Source organism: Mustela nigripes, chromosome 1 (assembly GCF_022355385.1).
Source record: "Mustela nigripes isolate SB6536 chromosome 1, MUSNIG.SB6536, whole genome shotgun sequence".
NCBI classification, from domain to species: domain Eukaryota; kingdom Metazoa; phylum Chordata; class Mammalia; order Carnivora; family Mustelidae; genus Mustela; species Mustela nigripes.
Genome location: NC_081557.1, coordinates 234,656,067 through 234,674,939, shown reverse-complemented (window position 1 = coordinate 234,674,939; position 18,873 = coordinate 234,656,067). Strand labels below are relative to the sequence as shown.

The window sequence follows — 18,873 nt, the reverse complement described above, 5'->3', positions numbered from 1 at the left end:
GAGGTGTGTACCTTGTGGGGGATGGAGACAGAGAGAGAGAGAGAGAGAGAGATGGGTGTCTTTGTTCAGGATGAAGCTGACACTAGCCAGTCATTATAACCCAAAGAGGTAAGTGTGCTGAGTGCACTGAATCTTATCCTCAGAGGGGTTGTTAAGAAGGCTTCCTGGAGGAGGTGATACACGAACCTAGTCTTCAAGAATGAGAAGACATTAACTACTTGCACAAAAGGAGAAATAGAGGGCTAGAGTCAGAGAGAGAAACAAAGCTGAGATCCTCTCTCTGCTGGGCAGAGGTTTTGGTCTCATCCTCTCTAAGAAGACAAAGTAAGAGCGGGCAGGGACACACCTGGGTGGCATTGACTAAGGTCTTGTTCCAAATTACCTGGTCTTTCTCATTCTGTAGGAGGTAATACTGCAGGGCAGAAAGAGCCCCGGACTTAATTGTGGCAGTTGTGGGTTTTTACCCCAGTTCCTGCGTTCAGAGAATCTGTGGCCTGGGGCTAGTCATGGTTCTTAGCTTCTATGTCCTCCTGTAAATTTAGGATAATAAAACCCACCTATTGGGGCGCCTCGGTGGTTCAGTTGGTTAAGCCTCTGCCTCCCTCTTGGGTGGTGATCTCAGGGTCCTGGGATTGAGCCCCTCGTCAGGCTCCCTGCTCAGTAGGGAGCCTGCTTCTCCCACTCCCTCTACCCTTCCCCACTGCTTGTGCTCTCTCAAATAAATAAAATCTTTAAAATGCATAATAAAATAAAACCCACCTATCTCAGCTGTAGCATTGCTGTAAGAGATCAAATAATACAGCAAATGTGAAAGTGTTTTGTAAACACTAAAGTTTTATCTAACTATATTTTTATGGGCGACAAAGATATAAACACAGGGAGATTAAAAATATCTGGGAATCATCAACACTAAACTCGGATGCAAGTAGTTTGTGTCACTCCAGCTTTTAAATGCTTTTTGTTCTAGAAAACAGAAAAGGACACTGATAACTTTTAGCACATATTTTAGGGGGGAAAAATTACATAGAAAAATGGAAGTGGGTAAAAACAGCGATAAATAACATTGCCACAAAGAACACCTATTACTATAGCACTTGGTTCATACATATGGTCCAGATCTTCACCAAGGCAATAAAAATAGAAAATAGCCTTTTAAAAACCTCTTCACGATAGTGGTAAACCAAATTAGAGACCCATGGCAGTGTGATAAAATTACACGCTGCTGGAAAGACAAACATGCAAATCATTAGCTAACACCATCAAACACAGAGGAGCCCAAGGTTGAGTTTATCTAAAAATGACAGTTGGATACATTTTTCCAAGACTTGCAAATGAATTATTTAGGTGTTAAGAGGCTTTAGGAATGTAAATGATTACAAGGGGAAAAAAAAAGTGCATGGAATGCTTTGGTTTCTCCCAGAGTTTTCCTCCTGGCTTCTCCGCTCACCCCTGCTGGTGACATCCTCTCTATGGCATTCAGATAATCCCTCCCCCTGGATGGAGCTGTCACGCTCCATCATAATTGGACTGATTTAATGACACCCCTGCTATTCTTTTCTCCTGGTGATCCTTTACGTGTCTGACATTTATTTATTAAATTAAGTTAATTAAAATTAATAGTGTTTTGATAATCTGGAGATGTCCTGTGGGAAAATGGATATATTATGGGAGATAATAGGGTTTACTTATGGAGAGATAAATCAACCATTTCCTAAGCATTGTGTTCAGGACTTCATCATATATATATATTTTTTTTGGGGGGGGGGTCATAGGGGAAAAAAAAATCCCAATTTACTGAAGCTCATATTAAGACTGGAACACATTGCATATAGTAACATTTTCCATCTAATAGTATTGAATCAAGGATCTTCTCTAAGAAATTGTGCTAGCTGGGGATGTGTACTGCTTTAACTTGCACCCGCAACACTATCACTTTGAGGTTAGGAGAAATCTGGAATCTTCTTTTTATCCTTTCTGAATGACACGCCCTATAGGATCCAGGTCTACCTCTGGCATCATGCAACCAAAGAGAAATAACCTGGATCTTTTTGGGTGATCGTTACTCTGGAAAACAGGCCTATCTCTTGGTTCATCTTGGGCCCATAATATTACCTTTATGAACTCTGACAGCCAGTGTCTTAGTTTCAGATTATTAAAACAAAGGCAAGGCTGTCCTGCTTTGCGGCTCTTGCAGAAACACACAAATGCTCAAAAACATTACTCTCCAATACTCTTGGCCAGTGGCCTCTTTCTATTCTTCAGTGTAATTGAGCCTTCTATTTTGATGCCATGAGGATAAATCTCATTAGACGGAAGGCACATAAGGTCAGTAGGAGACTAAAGTGGGAGATAGTATTTAAATAACAGTTTGCAAATGCTTAGAATAATTTTGCCCTGACCATTGAGGCTGAAGCCCTCAGTCCTTGTGTTTGAGCTTTGATTAAAGGGATGCCTGAGTGGCTCAGTTAGTTAAACTGCTTCCTTCAGCTCAGGTCATGATCCCAGGCTCCTGGGATTGAGTCCCACATCTGGCTTCTTGCTCATCGGGGAGCCTGCTTCTCTCTCTGCCTCTGCCTGCCACTCTGCCTATTTGTGCTCTCTCTCTCTGACAAATAAATAAATAAAATCTTTAAAAAAATAAATAAAGGTGTGCAACACACTTGGGGAAAAAACACTTCCAGCTAATCGATGGGGATGAACGTGCGCTATCACTCCTCTGCGTTTGGGTGATGAAAGTATGATTATAAAGAAAAGCTACAGTTTAGCGTACCTTTACTGTTTTCCCAGCATTGTTTTAGCACTTTAAAAAACAACACTGGTGAACATTTTTGAGCTGTTCTGTGGGCCAAGCTCTGTAAAATACATCTTTACATACATTATCTAATTCGAGCCTCACAATAGCCCTGGGGAATATGTATCCATTTCTCCATTTCACAGGTGCAGATAATGAGTTTCAGAAAAGTTACATAACTTGTTGCAGGCCATATGGCCAGTGAGCATGCACATGTTTCAAATGGACCTTGGAGTTGGGAGAAGGCAGTCTTGTGTGTCCCATGGTGGCCTTGTGTGTCAGCATAACCCCAACAACAGTGGCTGCACGGCTAGGTGATGATGACATCAGTAAGAAATCAGTCTCCATGTACAACGGCAAATGTTTTGCTATATTCTGCTCCTAAACCGGCAACCTAAAACAATTCTTTTTTTTTTTTTTAATTACCTTCTATATATGTATTTTTTAAGATTTTATTTATTTATTTGACAGACAGAGATCACAAGTAGGCAGAGAGGCAGGTAGAGAGAGAGGGGAAAGCAGGCTCATGCTGAGCAGAAAGCCTGATGTGAGGCTTGATCCCAGGACCTGAGACCATGACCTGAGCCGAAGGCAGAGGCTTAACCCACTGAGCCACCCAGGCGCCCCACCTTCTATATTTTTTTCTTTAAGATTTTTATTTGTTTATTTGAGAGCCAGGGCACCAATGTTGGGGGCTGGGGGAGGCAGAGGGAGTCAGGTATCCCCCCTCTCAAGGAAAACTTGTTTGGCATAAAACAGGTCCTCGTCTCCTTGGGGGTCCTGTCACTAGGTGCCTGGAGACAGAGGGCAGGCCACTTACAAATACACCTTAATTCCCAAGCATAGGTATTAAAAATAATAAGAAAAGTAGGCAAAGAAATCCATGGAGAGACCTGCCCACCGCATGCAGATAAACAATTGGATATCAGGGCATAAACTCCAGTCACAGGGCCATGCTCAGCGTGCCCTGTTCTCCGCTGCTCTGTGCACCCATGTTTCCTGCGCACCTGCAGGGTGCCAGGAGCTGTGCCCCCACCAGGGCAATGAAGGCACCTCCCACAGGAGTGCTCACCCAGAGAACGAGGGGACCACAGAGCCCCGCCGCCAGCTCCGGTCACAGAGCAGGTGCACAGAGCGCTTTGGAAGCGAGGAGGAGGAGCTCTTGAATGAAAGCACGCCCTGTTCAAAGGGCTGTCTTTATGAACTGCCTGTTTGGCAGTTTAACCGATGATTTTCCTTTACCTTGTTCTTCTTGACTCTCTTCACTTTCTAATTCTTTGGCTGCAAAGATGTCTTTAATGGAAATCAGGTCGTTTTTTAAGAGTTCCAGCTTCTCTCCATCAAGGGATGCTAAAAATGACTGAACCTGAAAAAAGAAATGGGTCAGCGTAACTGTCATCTTGTTTTCCCGTTAATCACGTTTACGAGGGGCTGTTGCCAGCTCTGCGGGGACTGAGGGGCTTTGGTGGTGTGGGGGGAAAGGCGGGGTGGAATGCCGGATTTACTGCCTATTAACTGGGTGCCTTTGGGTGAGTGACATACGCCCCCGGGGCCTCAGTTTTTAAAATTTTAACATGAGATGCACACTTCATTGGGATCCTTTGTGAGGGTAAATGGAACAGCAAATGTGAATGCTACACAGGTGCAAACAGCAGAAGCTAAATAAATTTGGCTGTAGCCCTTCTAGCCTCGTGGGTAAAAACACTGGTGCTGTCAACTCTGAATTCAAATATGAGCCCCTCATTGATGAATTATGTGCCCTCAGGTAATTTATTTAAACTTTCCTTCCTTATCTGTAAAATGAGGGTGGAAAAAAAGAGGAGAGATCACAACCAACACCAAAGAAATACAAACAATTATAGGAACATATTATGAGCAACTATACGGCAGCAAATTTGACAATCTGGAAGAAATGGATGCATTCCTAGAAACATATAAATTACCAAAACTGAACCAGGAAGAAATAGGAAACCTGAACAGATCCACAACCAGTAAGAAGATTGAAGCAGTCATCCCAAATCTCCCAACAACAGCTCAGCTCCAGACGGCTTCCCAGGGGAATTCTACCAAACACTTAAAGAATTAATACTTATTCTCCTGAAACTGTTACAAAAAATAGAAATGGAAGAAAAACTTTCAAACTCATTTTATGAGGCCAGCCTTACCTTGATCCCCAAACCAGACAAAGACCCCATCAAAAAGGGGAATTATAGACCAACATCCTTGATGAACACGGATGCAAAAATTCTCACCAAAATACTAGCCAATAGGCTCCAACAGTACATTAAAAGGATTATTCACCATGACCACATGGAATTTATTCCTGGGCTGCAAGGTTGGTTCAATATCTGCAAATCAATCAATGTGATATGATAGATTAATAAAAGAAAAAACAAGAACCATATGACACTCTCAATAGATGCTGAAAAAGAATTTAACAAAGTACGGCATCCTTTCTTGATCAAAATTCTTCACAGTAGAGGGATAGAAGGTATATATCTCAATATAATCAGAGCCATCTATGAAAAACCCACAGTGAATACCATTCGCAATGGGAAAAACTGAGAGCTTTTCCCCTAAGGTCAGGAACACGGCTGGGATGTCCGTTATCACCACTGCTATTCAACATAGTACTAGAAGTCCTAGCCTCAGCAATTAGACAACAAAAAGAAATAAAAGGCATCTGAATTGGCAAAGAAGTCAAACTTTTACTCTTTGCAAATGATATGATACTTTATGTGGAAAATCCAAAAGACTCCACTCCAAAACTGCTACAACTCATACAGGAATTCAGTAAAGTGTCAGGATATAAAAAGCAATGCATAGAAATCAGTTGCACTTGTACACACCAACAGCAAGACAGAAGAAAGAGAAATTAAGGAGTCAATCCCATTTACAATTGCACCCAAAACCATAAGATAACTAGGAATAAACCTAACCAAAGAGGCAAAGAGCCTATACTCAGAAAACTACAAAGTACTCATGAAAGAAATTGAGGAAGACACAAAGAAATGGAAAAACATTCCACGCTCATGGATTGGAAGAACAAATATTGTGAAAATGTCTATGCTAGTTAGAGCAATCTACACATTTAATGCAATCCCTATCAAAATAACATCTTTTTTTTTTCAAAGAAATGGAACAAATAATCCCAAAATTTATATGGAACCAGAAAAGACCCCAAATAGCAGAGGAATGTTGAAAAAAAAGAAAACCCAAAGTTGGTGGCATCACAATTCCAGACTTCAAGCTCTATCACAAAGCTAGAATCATCAAGACAGTATGGCACTGGCACAAAAACAGACACAGATCAATGGAACAGAATAGAGCCCAGAAATAGACCCTCAACTCTATGGTCAACTAATCTTTGACAAAGCAAGAAAGAATGTCCAATGGAAAAAAGACAGTCTCTTCAACAAATGGTGTTGGGAAAATTAGACAGCCACTCAAGGAAGAATGAAACTGGACCATTTCCTTACACCACACCCAAAAATAGACTCAAAATGGATGAAAGACCTCAAGGTGAGAAAGGAATCCATTAAAATCCTTGAGGAGAACACAGGCAGCAACCTCTTCGACCTCGGCCACAGCAATTTCTTCCTAGGAACATCACCCAAAGCAAGGGAAGCAAGGGCAAAAATGTACTGTCGGGACTTCATCAATATCAAAAGCTTTTGCACAGTGAAGGAAACAGTCAACAAAACCAAAAGACAATTGACAGGATGGGAGAAAATATTCACAAATGATGTATCAGATAAAGGACTAGTATCCAAAATCTATAAAGAACTTATCGAACTCAACACCCAAAGAACAAATAATCCAATCAAGAAATGGGCAGAAGACAAGAACAGACATTTCCGCAAAGAAGACATCCAGATGGTCAACAGATACATGAAAAAGTGCTTAACATCACTTGGCATCAGAGCAATACAAATCAAAACCACAGTGAGATACCACCTCACACCTCTCAGAATGGTTAAAATTAACAAGTCAGGAAACAACAGAGGATGGCGAGGATGTGGAGAAAGGGCAACCCTCCTACACTGCACTGTTGGTGGGAATGGTGCAGCCATTCGGGAAAACATGTATGGAGGTTCCTTCAAAGAAGTTGTAAATAGAGCTACACTTTGACCCATCAATCACACTACTGGATATCTACCCTAAACATATAAATGTAGGGATCTGAAGGGGCACGTGCACCTAAATGTTTACAGCAGCAATGTCCACAATAGCCAAACTATGGAAAGAACCTAGATGTCCACCAACAGATGAACGGATAAAGAAGATGTGGTCTAGGGGCACCTAGGTGGCTCAGTGAGTTAAGCCTCTGCTTTCAGCTCAGGTCATGATCTCAGGGTCCTGGCATCGAGACCTGCATCGGGCTCTCTGCTCAGCAGGGAGTCTGTTTCCCCTCCACCCTGCTTTCTCTGCCTGCCTCTCTGCCTGGCAAATAAATAAATAGAAATCTTTTTTTTTTTTTTTTTTTTTAAATGACAGACAGAGATCACAAGTAGGCAGAGAGGTAGGCAGAGAGAGGAAGGAAGCAGGCTCCCTGCTGCTAAAAAAAAAAAAGAAAGAAAGAAAGAAAGAAAAGAAGATGTGGTATATACATACCATAGAATACTATGCAGCCATCAAAACCCCCAAAATCTTGTTATTTGCAATGATGCGAATGGAACTAGAGGGTACTATGCTGAGCGAAATAAGTTAATCAAAGAAAGACAACTATCATATGATCTCTCTGATATGAGAAATTTGAGAGGCAGGGCAGGGGATCGTGGTAGGTAGGGAGGGAAAAATGAAACAAGATAGGATTGGGAGGGAGACAAACCATAATAGACTTTTAATCTCATGAAGCGAACTGAGGGTTGCTGGGGGGTGGGAAGAGAGGGATGGGGTGGCTAGGTTATGGACATTGGGGAGGGTATGTGTATGGTGAGTGCTGTGAAATATGTAGCCTGATGATTCACAGACCTGTGCCCCCAGGACAAATAAAACATTATATGTTAATTTTTTTAAAAAAGTACTTGTAGAGGCACCTGGCCAGCTCAGGCAGAAGAGCATGAGACTCTTGATCTTGGAGTCGTAAGTTTGAGCCCCACATTTGGTGTAGAGATTATTAAAAAAGAAAAACTTAAAAAATGCTTGTAGTGAAGGTCAAGCAATTATATATATATTATGTAGGTTAACATATAATATGTAAGAATATTAATATATGTATATATACTATATACACATAAACACATAAAGAACTGTTTCATATACACAGATATACATCTACATACATATATTTATGTGTGTGTGTGTGTGTGTATACTTGCTAGATGTGGGTTATTGAACTGGGGTTGCAAAAACACACAAGACACAATTTTCTCGTCTGGGATCTTGCAGTCTAGAGGAGGGAGGCCCAGGTTAATTGCTAACAGCCATGACAGATGTGAGCGGAGTGGCAGCAAGGTTCCAGGGAGGGAACTTCAGTACCCCTGGGGGAGGCAAGAGTGTGGGCGGGGAGAGATCACAGAGGATGATGCTTGAACTGATATCCTGCCTGCTCATTGTCTTCATTGTGATAATGTATCATATCACATTGAATTTGATTTCAAATCAAATCAATAAAAAATTATTTTTATTAACATATAATGTATTATTTGCCCTGGGGGTACAGGTCTGTGAGTCATCAGGCTTATACACTTCACAGCACTCACCATAGCACATACCCTCCCCAATGTCCATAACCCCACCGCCCTCTTCACACACCCCTTCCCCCCAGCAACCCTCAGTTTGTTTTGTGAGATTAAGAGTCTCTTATGGTTTGTTCCCCTCCTGATCCCATCTTGTTTCATTTTTTCCTTCCCTATCCCCCATACCCCCCTGCCCCGCCTCTCAAATTCCTCATGTCAGAAAGATCATATGATATTTGTCTTTCTCTGATTTATTTCGCTCAGCATAATACCCTCTAGTTCCAACCACGTTGTTGCAAATGGCAAGATTTCATTTCTTTTGATGGAGGCATAGTATTCCATTATATATATAAACCACATCTTCTTTATCCATTCATCTGTTGATGGACAGCTAGGCTCTTTCCATAGTTTGGCTATTGTAGACATTGCAGAGCCCCTCTTTTGAAACTGACATTTGTAAATACTTAAAAATTATTTGCGTACCTGGCCAGTCATAGGCCGCAAGTCTGAAGACTGATTTGAATTTCCAAAATGGCCAAAGTGCATGGAGAACCATATAAAAAACGAAGTAGGGGGGAGGTGGGTGCGGGGATGGGGCAATTGGGGGATGGGCATTGAAGAGGGCATGTGATGTGATGAGCACTGGGTGGTATACATAACTGATGAATTATTGAACACTGCATCTGACACTGATAATGTACTGTATGTTGGCTAGTTGAATTTAAAAAAGAAAAATAAATAACAGAATAATAAAATATAGGGCGAAAGTAGAATGTGACATAATGGAAACTACTCAATCAATATTGTTAAATAAATGAGCGAATCGTTTCTTTTCTGAAAAAAAAAAAAAAAGCAGGATTATGAAGTAGTGAGGTTTTTCTGTTTTCATTCTGCAGGTCACACACTTGCTCTGGAGGGAGTGCCAGGAGAGGAGCCGCAATGCCCTTTGGAATGTGTTTTAATATTCGTTATGGTAGTAGATTCACACACCGGGATAAGTGACAGAGTCAGAGAGGGCATCACGGAGCCAGGACACCAATTTCCTAAAAATCGTAAGGCATATCACCAGGGCATAATGCAATTGGCAAGGAGGCTCAGGGAGACGCCCGGTAGGAAGTCATCAACACAAAACCCATTAGCTGGAGAGTTCGGCAGGTGGAAGCAAATGGACCCTGCTGGATGGTTGCCACCACGCCTTTCTGCTCTGACCTTTCCAGAGCCTTCTTTTCCACTCATATGCTCATGATTAGGCCTCAGGGTCCTAGAGAGACCCACAGCAGATTCCTACACTTTAGATATATTTTCTACATAGCAGTCTTCTAAGAGTAAAATTAAAAAGTAATTATTGAATACATGTGCTTGAGCACACTAGTGAAAATGTGTATACACATGTAGGACATCATGGTTTCCCATGTCTCCTGGAGGGTAGCCATCCTCTAGGAGGGAAGGTACTGGGCTTTAATGCTTTGGGTATCCTTTGGGAAGGGTTATTTTTAGCAAAGGACTCTCTTGTCAGCATCTTTCTACCATAGTATCTCTTTTGCTTCCTCCTGGTTCATTCCATTACGCCAGGGGGACAAGCAATAAATCTTTACTTCAATCCAGTAATAATCACGCACTCCTCAATATATATTCATAGAATGCTGACTGTTATGCTTGGCAATGTGCTAAGTGTTGTTGGGAACACAAGGATAGACAATCTGCCTTATCAATCTTTTCCCTGAAAGGGAGTATGGGGTGCCATTTTGAATATTCTTGTTTACTGTTTTTTTTTTTTTGTTGTTGTTGTTGTTGTTAGCTATTAAGTATAACAGCAATAAAAATTACCAGGTTTTTTCTTAAGATTTATAGTATAGTATAGTATAGTACTGCCATACCTGTTGCTATCCTAGAATCAATCTAACAGAATAGGAATGATAGTAATTCCCGATATTTCCATGCAATGTGTCAAAGTTTTAACCAATGAAATGTCAACAGAGGTGATGTGTATCATTTCCGGGTCAATGGTCTTACAAAATAGGAGTGGGGGCACCTGGGTGGTACGTTGGTTGAGCATCTGTTTCTTGGTTTCCATCTAGGTCATGATCTCAGGGTTGTGCGATCGAGCCCCCCAAGGGCCTCTGTGGGTGGGGAGCCTGCTTGAGGGTCTCTCTGCCTCTCCCTCTGCCCCTCCTGCTCATAGTCTCCCTTTGCTCTAAAAATAAATAAATAATTTTTTAAAATGGGAGTGTACCCTCTATATTCTCTGTCGTTATGCTGGAAGGATAAAGACGACAAGGAGGCCCTAGAGGATGATGACAGCCAATACTTTAGACTCAGACCCACAGGAGTCCACAAGGCCAAAGGGATATGCCCACGGAGAGCCCATGTTCCTCCTTCCAGACCACTCTCTAGGTACTAAAGTTACTAACATTTCCCTTCCACAGCCTGTATGGATCTCTCAGGCTGTGCTGCTTGTGGTGGGACCATCTAATCGTTAGCTGTTTGAAGGGCTGCAGGTACAGCTTGAACCAGGTCATCCTCTCATGTGCACAGAAAGCTCCTTGAAGGGAGAGACAGCTGGAAATAAAGGGACGACAGCAGGCAGGAGGGTGGCGGGGAAATGTGAGGGACTTGAGCATTCTGAATGGGAACCTGGTTTTCAAAGTCATTATAAAAGTAGGATGACAATATATTTTCTTCAATAGTTTGTTTCAAAAGTACTTTAATTTCTTTTTTTTTTTTTTTGAGATTTTATTTATTTGACAGGAGAGAGCACGTGAGCACAAGCAGGGGGAGCAGACAGAGGGAGAACCCCGGGATCATGACCTGAGCTGAAGATAGACACGTAACCGACTGGGCCACACAGGCACCCCAAAAGTCCTTTCACTTCTAAGTATTTGGTGCGTATAGGAGGTCTAGTTAAATGTGAATTCTAGATAAACAATATTTTCTTGGTATGAGGGTATGTCTCAAATATTGCAGAGGACATATTTACACTAAAAAAGTATCCTCCTTTGTTTATCAAAAGTTGAAGTTTCACTTGTCATCCTATAGTTTCTTGTTTGTTTATTTGTTTTTGTTTTTGCTAAATCTGACAATCCCAGTAGGGGTCTCCATTTGTATTCTTGCTAGAGGACTGTGAAAATTAAGATGGGTCTAGGGGAGCCATAAGATAGACAGAATCTGGCCCCCGAATCCCTGAACAGGAAAGCTGCCTGATGACCAGCCACGCCCATCTGGGACTATCACAGGAAGAAGGACAGCTCTGACTGATTTTGACCCGTATGTTTTTAGGATTTGTTTATTACAGCACACAGTAACTATTGTTACTAATCCAAGAAAGCATTCTGCATTCCTTACCATGAATACTACTATAAAAATCTCTAGGCTGAGGGAAAGAAAGCAGAGCTCGTTGGAGCAGTGTGCAAACAGAGGGAAATGTGTCCCTCTAGGGACCAAATCCCCTTCTTAGCAACATCAGCCCTTTGGGGCTTTTTTCTGGGGACCTGGGACTCTTTCACAGCTGAGACCTGCAATGAAACTGCCAGAGTGGGATGTCCCTACACCATGATAACCTCAAGAGATCAAGCATCGCTGTCATGTTTTTAATAATAATACACACACGTACAGATAACATAAGGATACATGTAAAATAAAATATCATCGATACAGATGCCTATGCAAGAATGTATAAAAAGGCAGTGAACATTTATTGAGTACTTATTATATATTAAAATGAGCTGAACTTGCTTCCACGGACTATCTCATTTAATTCTCTTAATACTCCTACGAGGTAGGTTTCATTATTATTTCCCTTACACAGATAAGGAGACTGAAGTGAGATGCGTCCAAAATCATACAGCTACGGAGTGGTATTTGATCACATAATGGTTGACTCAAAACCCAGCTTTTATAGGAACAATTTGGAAAACTGCATTTTCTAGAGCACATATTATCAGATTATCTGAGTCTATGGGAGCAATTTCACAATTGTTTAGATTGTAGTTCACTGATAGCAGTGTGAAATAATTCTGGTCTCTAGACAGGTGAATAGATTCTGTCTAGGGGAGGGCCAACCTCCCCTCCTGGGGAAAAACCAGGTTTATGCCCCATTTACACATTCATCTCATTCATTTCTCCATATAGATATGTGCGTGGGCTTTCCTCCTTGAACCCATTATAGTATCTGCTTGGTTCCTTCATGCAATAAGGGAGCTAACCAGATTCTTTAATTCATGTTCATTTTGTATCTGTATATGAGGCATGATTTTGCTTTTTTAAAAAATCAACCTCTCACAGTTTCATCGGAAGGCTCTCACTGATGGCTCATGGATAAAAACAAGAGAAAATAAGCCCAGAGAGTACCGTGTAACTCGATCATCTGGAGGAGGGGGATTTCCAACCTGTTTGGTTTTTGGCAGAGGCCATTTTTTCCCATCTAGGTGGGCATCAGGAATGTCTCAGCCCCTCCGAGTCCTAACTTAGAGGACGTGGGCGAGAGAGAGTCAAGAATCACTTCATTCTAAAGCTCACTTCCAACCCTGCTTCTCTCCAGCCAATGCCACTGAGATGACCCAGAGCCTCTTCCACGAGTTCCCAGGGTGCTGCCCTGTGGGCTCCACCAGAAAGACTCCCAGCCTGACCTTCACATAAAAGAGCTGTAGGTACCATCCAATGAATTAATAGTTTTAAACTGCTTAGAAGAGTGACTATATAAGGGCCATATGAGTATTTGCTAAATAACCCTCCCGCACATATAGATCCTTAAAAAAATAAAAAAATAAAAAAAATAAATCTCCAAACCCTGCTAAGGTCTGCTATTTCTGTCTCGATTCTTGAGATCCCAGTGGGGGAATGTAAATGCGGAGGGCTGTTAGGTATATCCCAGGTCTCCGTTCAGGAACATTCTCAAAGAGAGCTTTCACTCCCAGGAAGACGATCCTGCCCTTGGTGGCCCCAATATTTTAACAAATGAGTGAATAAACCACTACAGAGCCCCTAAAACCATATGAAATCTCTGGAAGAAACCTCGCTGCTTTGCTTTCCCAGGGTGGGAATGGCGACCCGGCCTGATAGGGCATCCCTGGTCCAAGGACCATGTCACCAAAGGGAAGCATGGGGCCAGGAGCCTGACAGCCAAGTTTCTGAGCAGCCTTCTGTACCATGAGCTGGGGGCAGGGAGGATTCCTAATTTGCTGGTCCTCTTGGGGTTGGGGTGGGGTAACAGCTTAGCACAAAACAGACGGGAAACAAGATGGAGCATGACAGGGGGTGGGGGGAGCTGCTCAACAGGCTGTAGGACATTTGTGACCTCAGCACAATACTAACGAGGCCCTAAAAATGAGATATTTTTGATTTTCCAGTTTCTTCCGTGTGTGAGAAAACACATTAGTGACTGTGGTATTTTAAGCGACCAGGCACACATACCTTGCTTTCACTTTCGTTGGAGAGAATTTCCAGAGCTTCCAGGTGTGACAAACCTTGATACTCATCAAACAGCATCCCATAGTGGGCAGTCCTCTCGGCTGTCAACTGCTGGGCCAGTCTCTCCTTCTCTTTCTCCTTGGCTTCCCTTAACATCTGCAGAAACACACAAGGTTTGTGCCCTGGATGTGGACTCAAAAGCCTCATTTCCTGTGTATTATGTAGGGGGAGATGAGGGCTGGCTCTGTCTTTGTGTCACTTGGGAATTTCTAATAAAATGATTCTTTCATTGATTCCACTGACAGTTTTCTCATTCTGGAAGGTGGGATGTTCCAGAATATTCTAGAATATTCTTGGAAAGTGGAATATTTCCAGACTATTCCACTTCGAATCTTACATGTTCATTATGTACACACCCAAACAAAGCAAAAATTCTATGCTTGTGTCCAGGATTGGAAAGAAGCAAAACAGAAGCTAAATGAACAGCAGTTTTTGCTGAAGTGTTTTCCATGTGTGTGATTAATTTTCTTATTTTCTGGAATATCCAAATTTTCTACAGTGGGAAAATTGATGTACACCAGAAAAGTCTAATCTGTTGTGATAAGGTTCATTGCAACTTCCGTACCAGGCAGAACTCAAAGCAGCCACAAGCTTGCCTGTTTTGATTGGTGTGACATTATTTTAAAAACTCGATGTGTGTGATTATTAACCATCTTTGATGACAAAAATTAATAAAATATAAACTCATAATGTATTTCTCATCAGATAATATATTTCCTGAATATAAAAAAGAATATTAGCTTATCAGTTCTTGAGAAGTCCGACGGAGAGTGGAGTTCCTCTCCACGTTCATCATTTTTCTCCAGTTATTTTTTTGTTGATTATGTAAAGAGAATAAGATGAACATGAGTCCCTCAGTCACTCCCAATTTCCTGCACTTGCTTTCTATGATTCGAAGCATCTTTTATTTGAGTCCTCATTAAGTTTACTGGGCATTATATTTATAGGGTTCTTTAGCATCTACGGAGAGCACCGTAAACACAGTGGCAGCCACAAATTCACAAGGGGAAGATCACGCAAGAACAGATTGTCGTTTTTACTGCGTGTCAATAAAACTGTCAAGCTCCTTCTCCTTTCAGGTTTTTTGAGGCCGTTAGCCAAAAATTCACTGGGCTTCCGACAGAATTCTCCTCTCTGTCTTTAAGACTACATATGCACAAGCTCTGAATTTTAAGATTTTCAAAACAACATCAGATGATCACTGGGGATTTTTAACACTTATAATAAAACCCCACTAGTCCCACTGATCTTCCTGGCTTGGCGGTGGTAAAACACAACAACAAAGTGACACCGAAATTGCTTCCTTTCCCCAGAGCAACTTCCGTCTCTAAATCGGTGCTTCGGAACACAGGGGAAGGGACGAAAACGAAGGGGGCAGGTCGCTCTGAAATGATTTGGGTTCCCTCAAAAGATGGAGTGAAATTAAAGTTGCGTGAAGAAGAGCTGGGTTTCCACAGGAGGTTGGTTTATTTTCCGTGTGGAAAGGAAAAGGAGATGCTGTGAAACAGCAGTGAATGGTTGTGGCGAGGGAGTCTTCCGGACGGAAGGGCAGCTCTGGAGACTTGCATCTGTGGGTCCGGAAACCACCCTGTGTCGCTGGGACAGAACATGGGAGAAGTCAGGAACATTGTGGGCTTCTGTAGTTACTGAGTGTGGATTAGGAAAAATCCAACAGACTTCCCTATGTCAATGGATGGCAGCTTCATCCTTTGAGCTGTTCATGCCAACAAACCGTGGGGTCGCTCTTGCTGCTTCCTTATCTTCTTATCTTCCTTATCTCACACCCCAAGTTTCCTCCATTGGTCGACCTTCAGAACATCCCTGGAATCAGCATTCACCCTCCCCTTCCAGGGCTCCACATTGAGCCACCACGTCCCCCTGCTTAGGTAACAGCATTGCCCCCTGAGGAGGCAGTGAGAGCTGCAGAACCAGTGACCGAGGGCCCCACCCTGGATGCTGTACTTTGCAGTCCATGCCTCCCGTGATCATCACCAGTGCAGCAGGGACAATGAGGAGACCTGTCCGGGGACATCAGCTGAAGGACTGCCCAAGGGCTCTGCCCAGCTTTCCTCAGAGGATACAGTAGCCCAGGAGGCTTCTGCCCCATCTTCTCTCCCATTCCCCATCCCTGGGGTCAGCCTTGCATCTTGGTCTGATAGCCCTGTCAGCCTTCTCGCCCCCCACCTCCACTTTCTTGCTCAGCATTTCCCCCTAATAAAATCCCCACATTTTAATGCCATCTTGGCCCCTGTTCCTGGGAGAGCCTGCACTGGTAACCACTCTACCTGGTCTCCCTACTCTCAGCCCTCCCCATACCCAGTCTGTTTTCAACACAGTAACTAAAGTGCTCCTGTTACAGGCAGATCTTGTCACTCCTCTTTCAGTAATGCTGTAATGGTTTCACCATTTCACTAACGGTTCAACCCGAGGTCCCTGCAAATGCCCTCCAGGATCTGCCATGACCTGTTCCCCATTAGTATTCTATCCTCATCTGTAACAGTTCTCCTTCTGGCTCACTTCCTTCCCACCATGTAGCATCCTTCTTCCTCATCCATGCTAAACACTCCTGCCCCAGGGCCTTTGCACAAGCTGCTCTTGCTGCATGCAATGTGCTTCACTCAGATTTCAGCATGGTCAAGACCCTCATCTACTTCAATATTTGCTCAAATGTCATCATCTCCATGAGGCCGTCCCCCTAACAATCCAATTTAATACCTAACCTGCCTCTCACTTCCACATTTCTACATTCTTCCTGCTTTTTTTTTTTTTTCCACAGCACTCAATCATCTTTTAAAATACTAGATGATGTCGATGGTTTGTCTGTCCCTCCTCATTGGAACAAAAACTCCTTAAGGACAGGGATTTTTATCCATTTTGGCTACTGGTATAGCTCAAGTGCTTGGAACAGTGCCTGGCACATAGTGGACATTCAAAATGCATCTCTGAAATGAACAAAGGAATGAATGGATGAATGAAAAATTACTGTGTGGCAGTAGGTTGGAGTAGGTACTGTTGCAGTGATCTGTGTGAATTAGAGGTGCATTTGGTCACACTTTTCCCCACATTATCAGTTTCTTACCTAGAATCAAATTTATATATCTACATATATTCTTATATATATATATATGCTTATATGCACATATATGTAATATATAATACATAGTTGTATACACATGTATATAGAGATTTTATAGACATATGAAATCTTGTAGCAAAAATATTCCTACCTGCTCATCAAATATCCTTTTCCTCCCAGACATGTGGCTAAACTATATTTCTGAGCCCACTGAACTGAATTAGGTAGACTATGTGTCAAGTTTCGGCCAAAGGAATGAGGGTAAAGTCCTAAGTTCTCTCACCTAGCCCTCTCCATTTCACCTTCCCCTCTGCAGGAGGCTAGAGGTGAAGCATTTTAGGATGGTGGAGTCATGGGATAGGGGCTCAGAAAAGAACTACCTAGAGAGTCCCTGGACAGAAACGCTCACACCGTAGGAGCAAAAGATAGACTTTCTTCTGTTCTTAGCCACACTGATCCTTGGGGGTTGTTTTTTTTGTGTTGCTTCTGTTTTGCAACATCTAGTATTAATTACCTGATTAATATAAATCTAGTTTTTCTTCTTAAACTTTTTTTTAAAATGTATTTTATTTATAGGGGCACCTGGGTGGCTCAGTTGGTTAAGCAACCGCCTTTGGCTCAGGTCATGGTCCCGGAGTCCCGGGATTGAGTCCCGCATCAGGCTCCCAGCTCCATGGGGAGTCTGCTTCTCCCTCTGACCTTCTCGCCTCTCATGCTCTCTCTGTCTCTCAAATAAATAAATAAAAATATTTTTTAAAAATGTATTTTATTTATTTCTTTGACAGAGACAGACAGCACAAAGCAGGGGGGAGCAGCAGAGGCAGAGGGAGAAGCAGGCTTCCCACTGAGCAGGGAGCTGGACACAGGACTCGATCTCAGGACCCTGGGATCATGACCTGAGCTGACGGAAGATGCTTCACTGACTGAACCACACAGGTGCCCCTCTATTTTCTTTTTAAAGATCAGTAGGGTGGTGGTTTAGGGGATCCTGCCAAGTCCTGACCTGAGCTATAATATCAGAGTGATTATATGAGGGTTACTCTGAAAGAGATGAGAGGAAATAGCTTAAAACAAAAGCTTTTCGGGAACTACCACTAACACGATGTCAGTGATAGGTCCTCGGTGGCGTTCTAGTCCTGAGCTGCTGAGAAGCTATGTTTGTCCTGCCTGTGAAATTTACAAAACCCAGGGCTGTATCAGCTGCTCCTGATTTTGGGAAGGCAAAGATAGACCTGGTGTATCTATCTGACTGCTGGGGAGGACAGGGACAAGCGGCTTGCTGGCCCCCCAGAGCAAGAACTGGGCACGTGCCAACCAAAAGAGCAAGTTCAGCATTATTGTTTTATATTTGGAAAATAAGGTAAAGGGTATTTTTAATTTACCTAACTACTCTAAGTAAGCAAAACACAGATTAAAAAAAAAAATTTTTTTTAAGTAAGCTCTACGCTCGATGTGGGGCTTGAAGTCACAACCCTGAGATCAAGAGTCACATGCTTCACCAATGGAGCCAGCCAGGTGGCCCAAGGAGTCAATTTTTCACATTTCTCAAGACGGGGGGCAGCAGGGGGGTGTATCAGGAAACATTAAATCTAGAAGTGTGAGAAGAGAAGCCCATCCTTGCATATACTAAGAGGACTATAAATTAAAATGCCAATGAAATATCATTTCTACCTATTATATGGACACATAATAATGACAGCAATAGTAACAGGCATTCCTGACCTGGGTACTATGCTAATTCATTGAAACCTTACATCAAAGCCATCGGCAGGTACTGATGTTCTACCCAGTACAAGTGAGTAAACCAGGGCACAAAGGGGTTAAGTAACCGGTTCAAGGTCATAGGGGTAAAACGTGGG

General features: G+C 42.5%; 1 protein-coding gene across 5 annotated transcripts in view; it reads right to left on the bottom strand.

Moving 5' to 3' along the window:
* FAM114A1 (family with sequence similarity 114 member A1) overlaps nucleotides 1-18,873 on the bottom strand; it is an 88,065-nt gene that overhangs the window by 16,702 nt on the left and 52,490 nt on the right. For all 5 annotated transcript variants that reach the window (XM_059382530.1, XM_059382500.1, XM_059382540.1 and 2 more), the window contains 2 exons: nucleotides 13,882-14,034; nucleotides 4,034-4,157 (listed from right to left, as the gene is read on the bottom strand). In XM_059382530.1, the coding sequence (XP_059238513.1) occupies nucleotides 4,034-4,157; nucleotides 13,882-14,034 (277 nt within the window). The remainder of the gene's footprint in view (nucleotides 1-4,033; nucleotides 4,158-13,881; nucleotides 14,035-18,873) is intronic.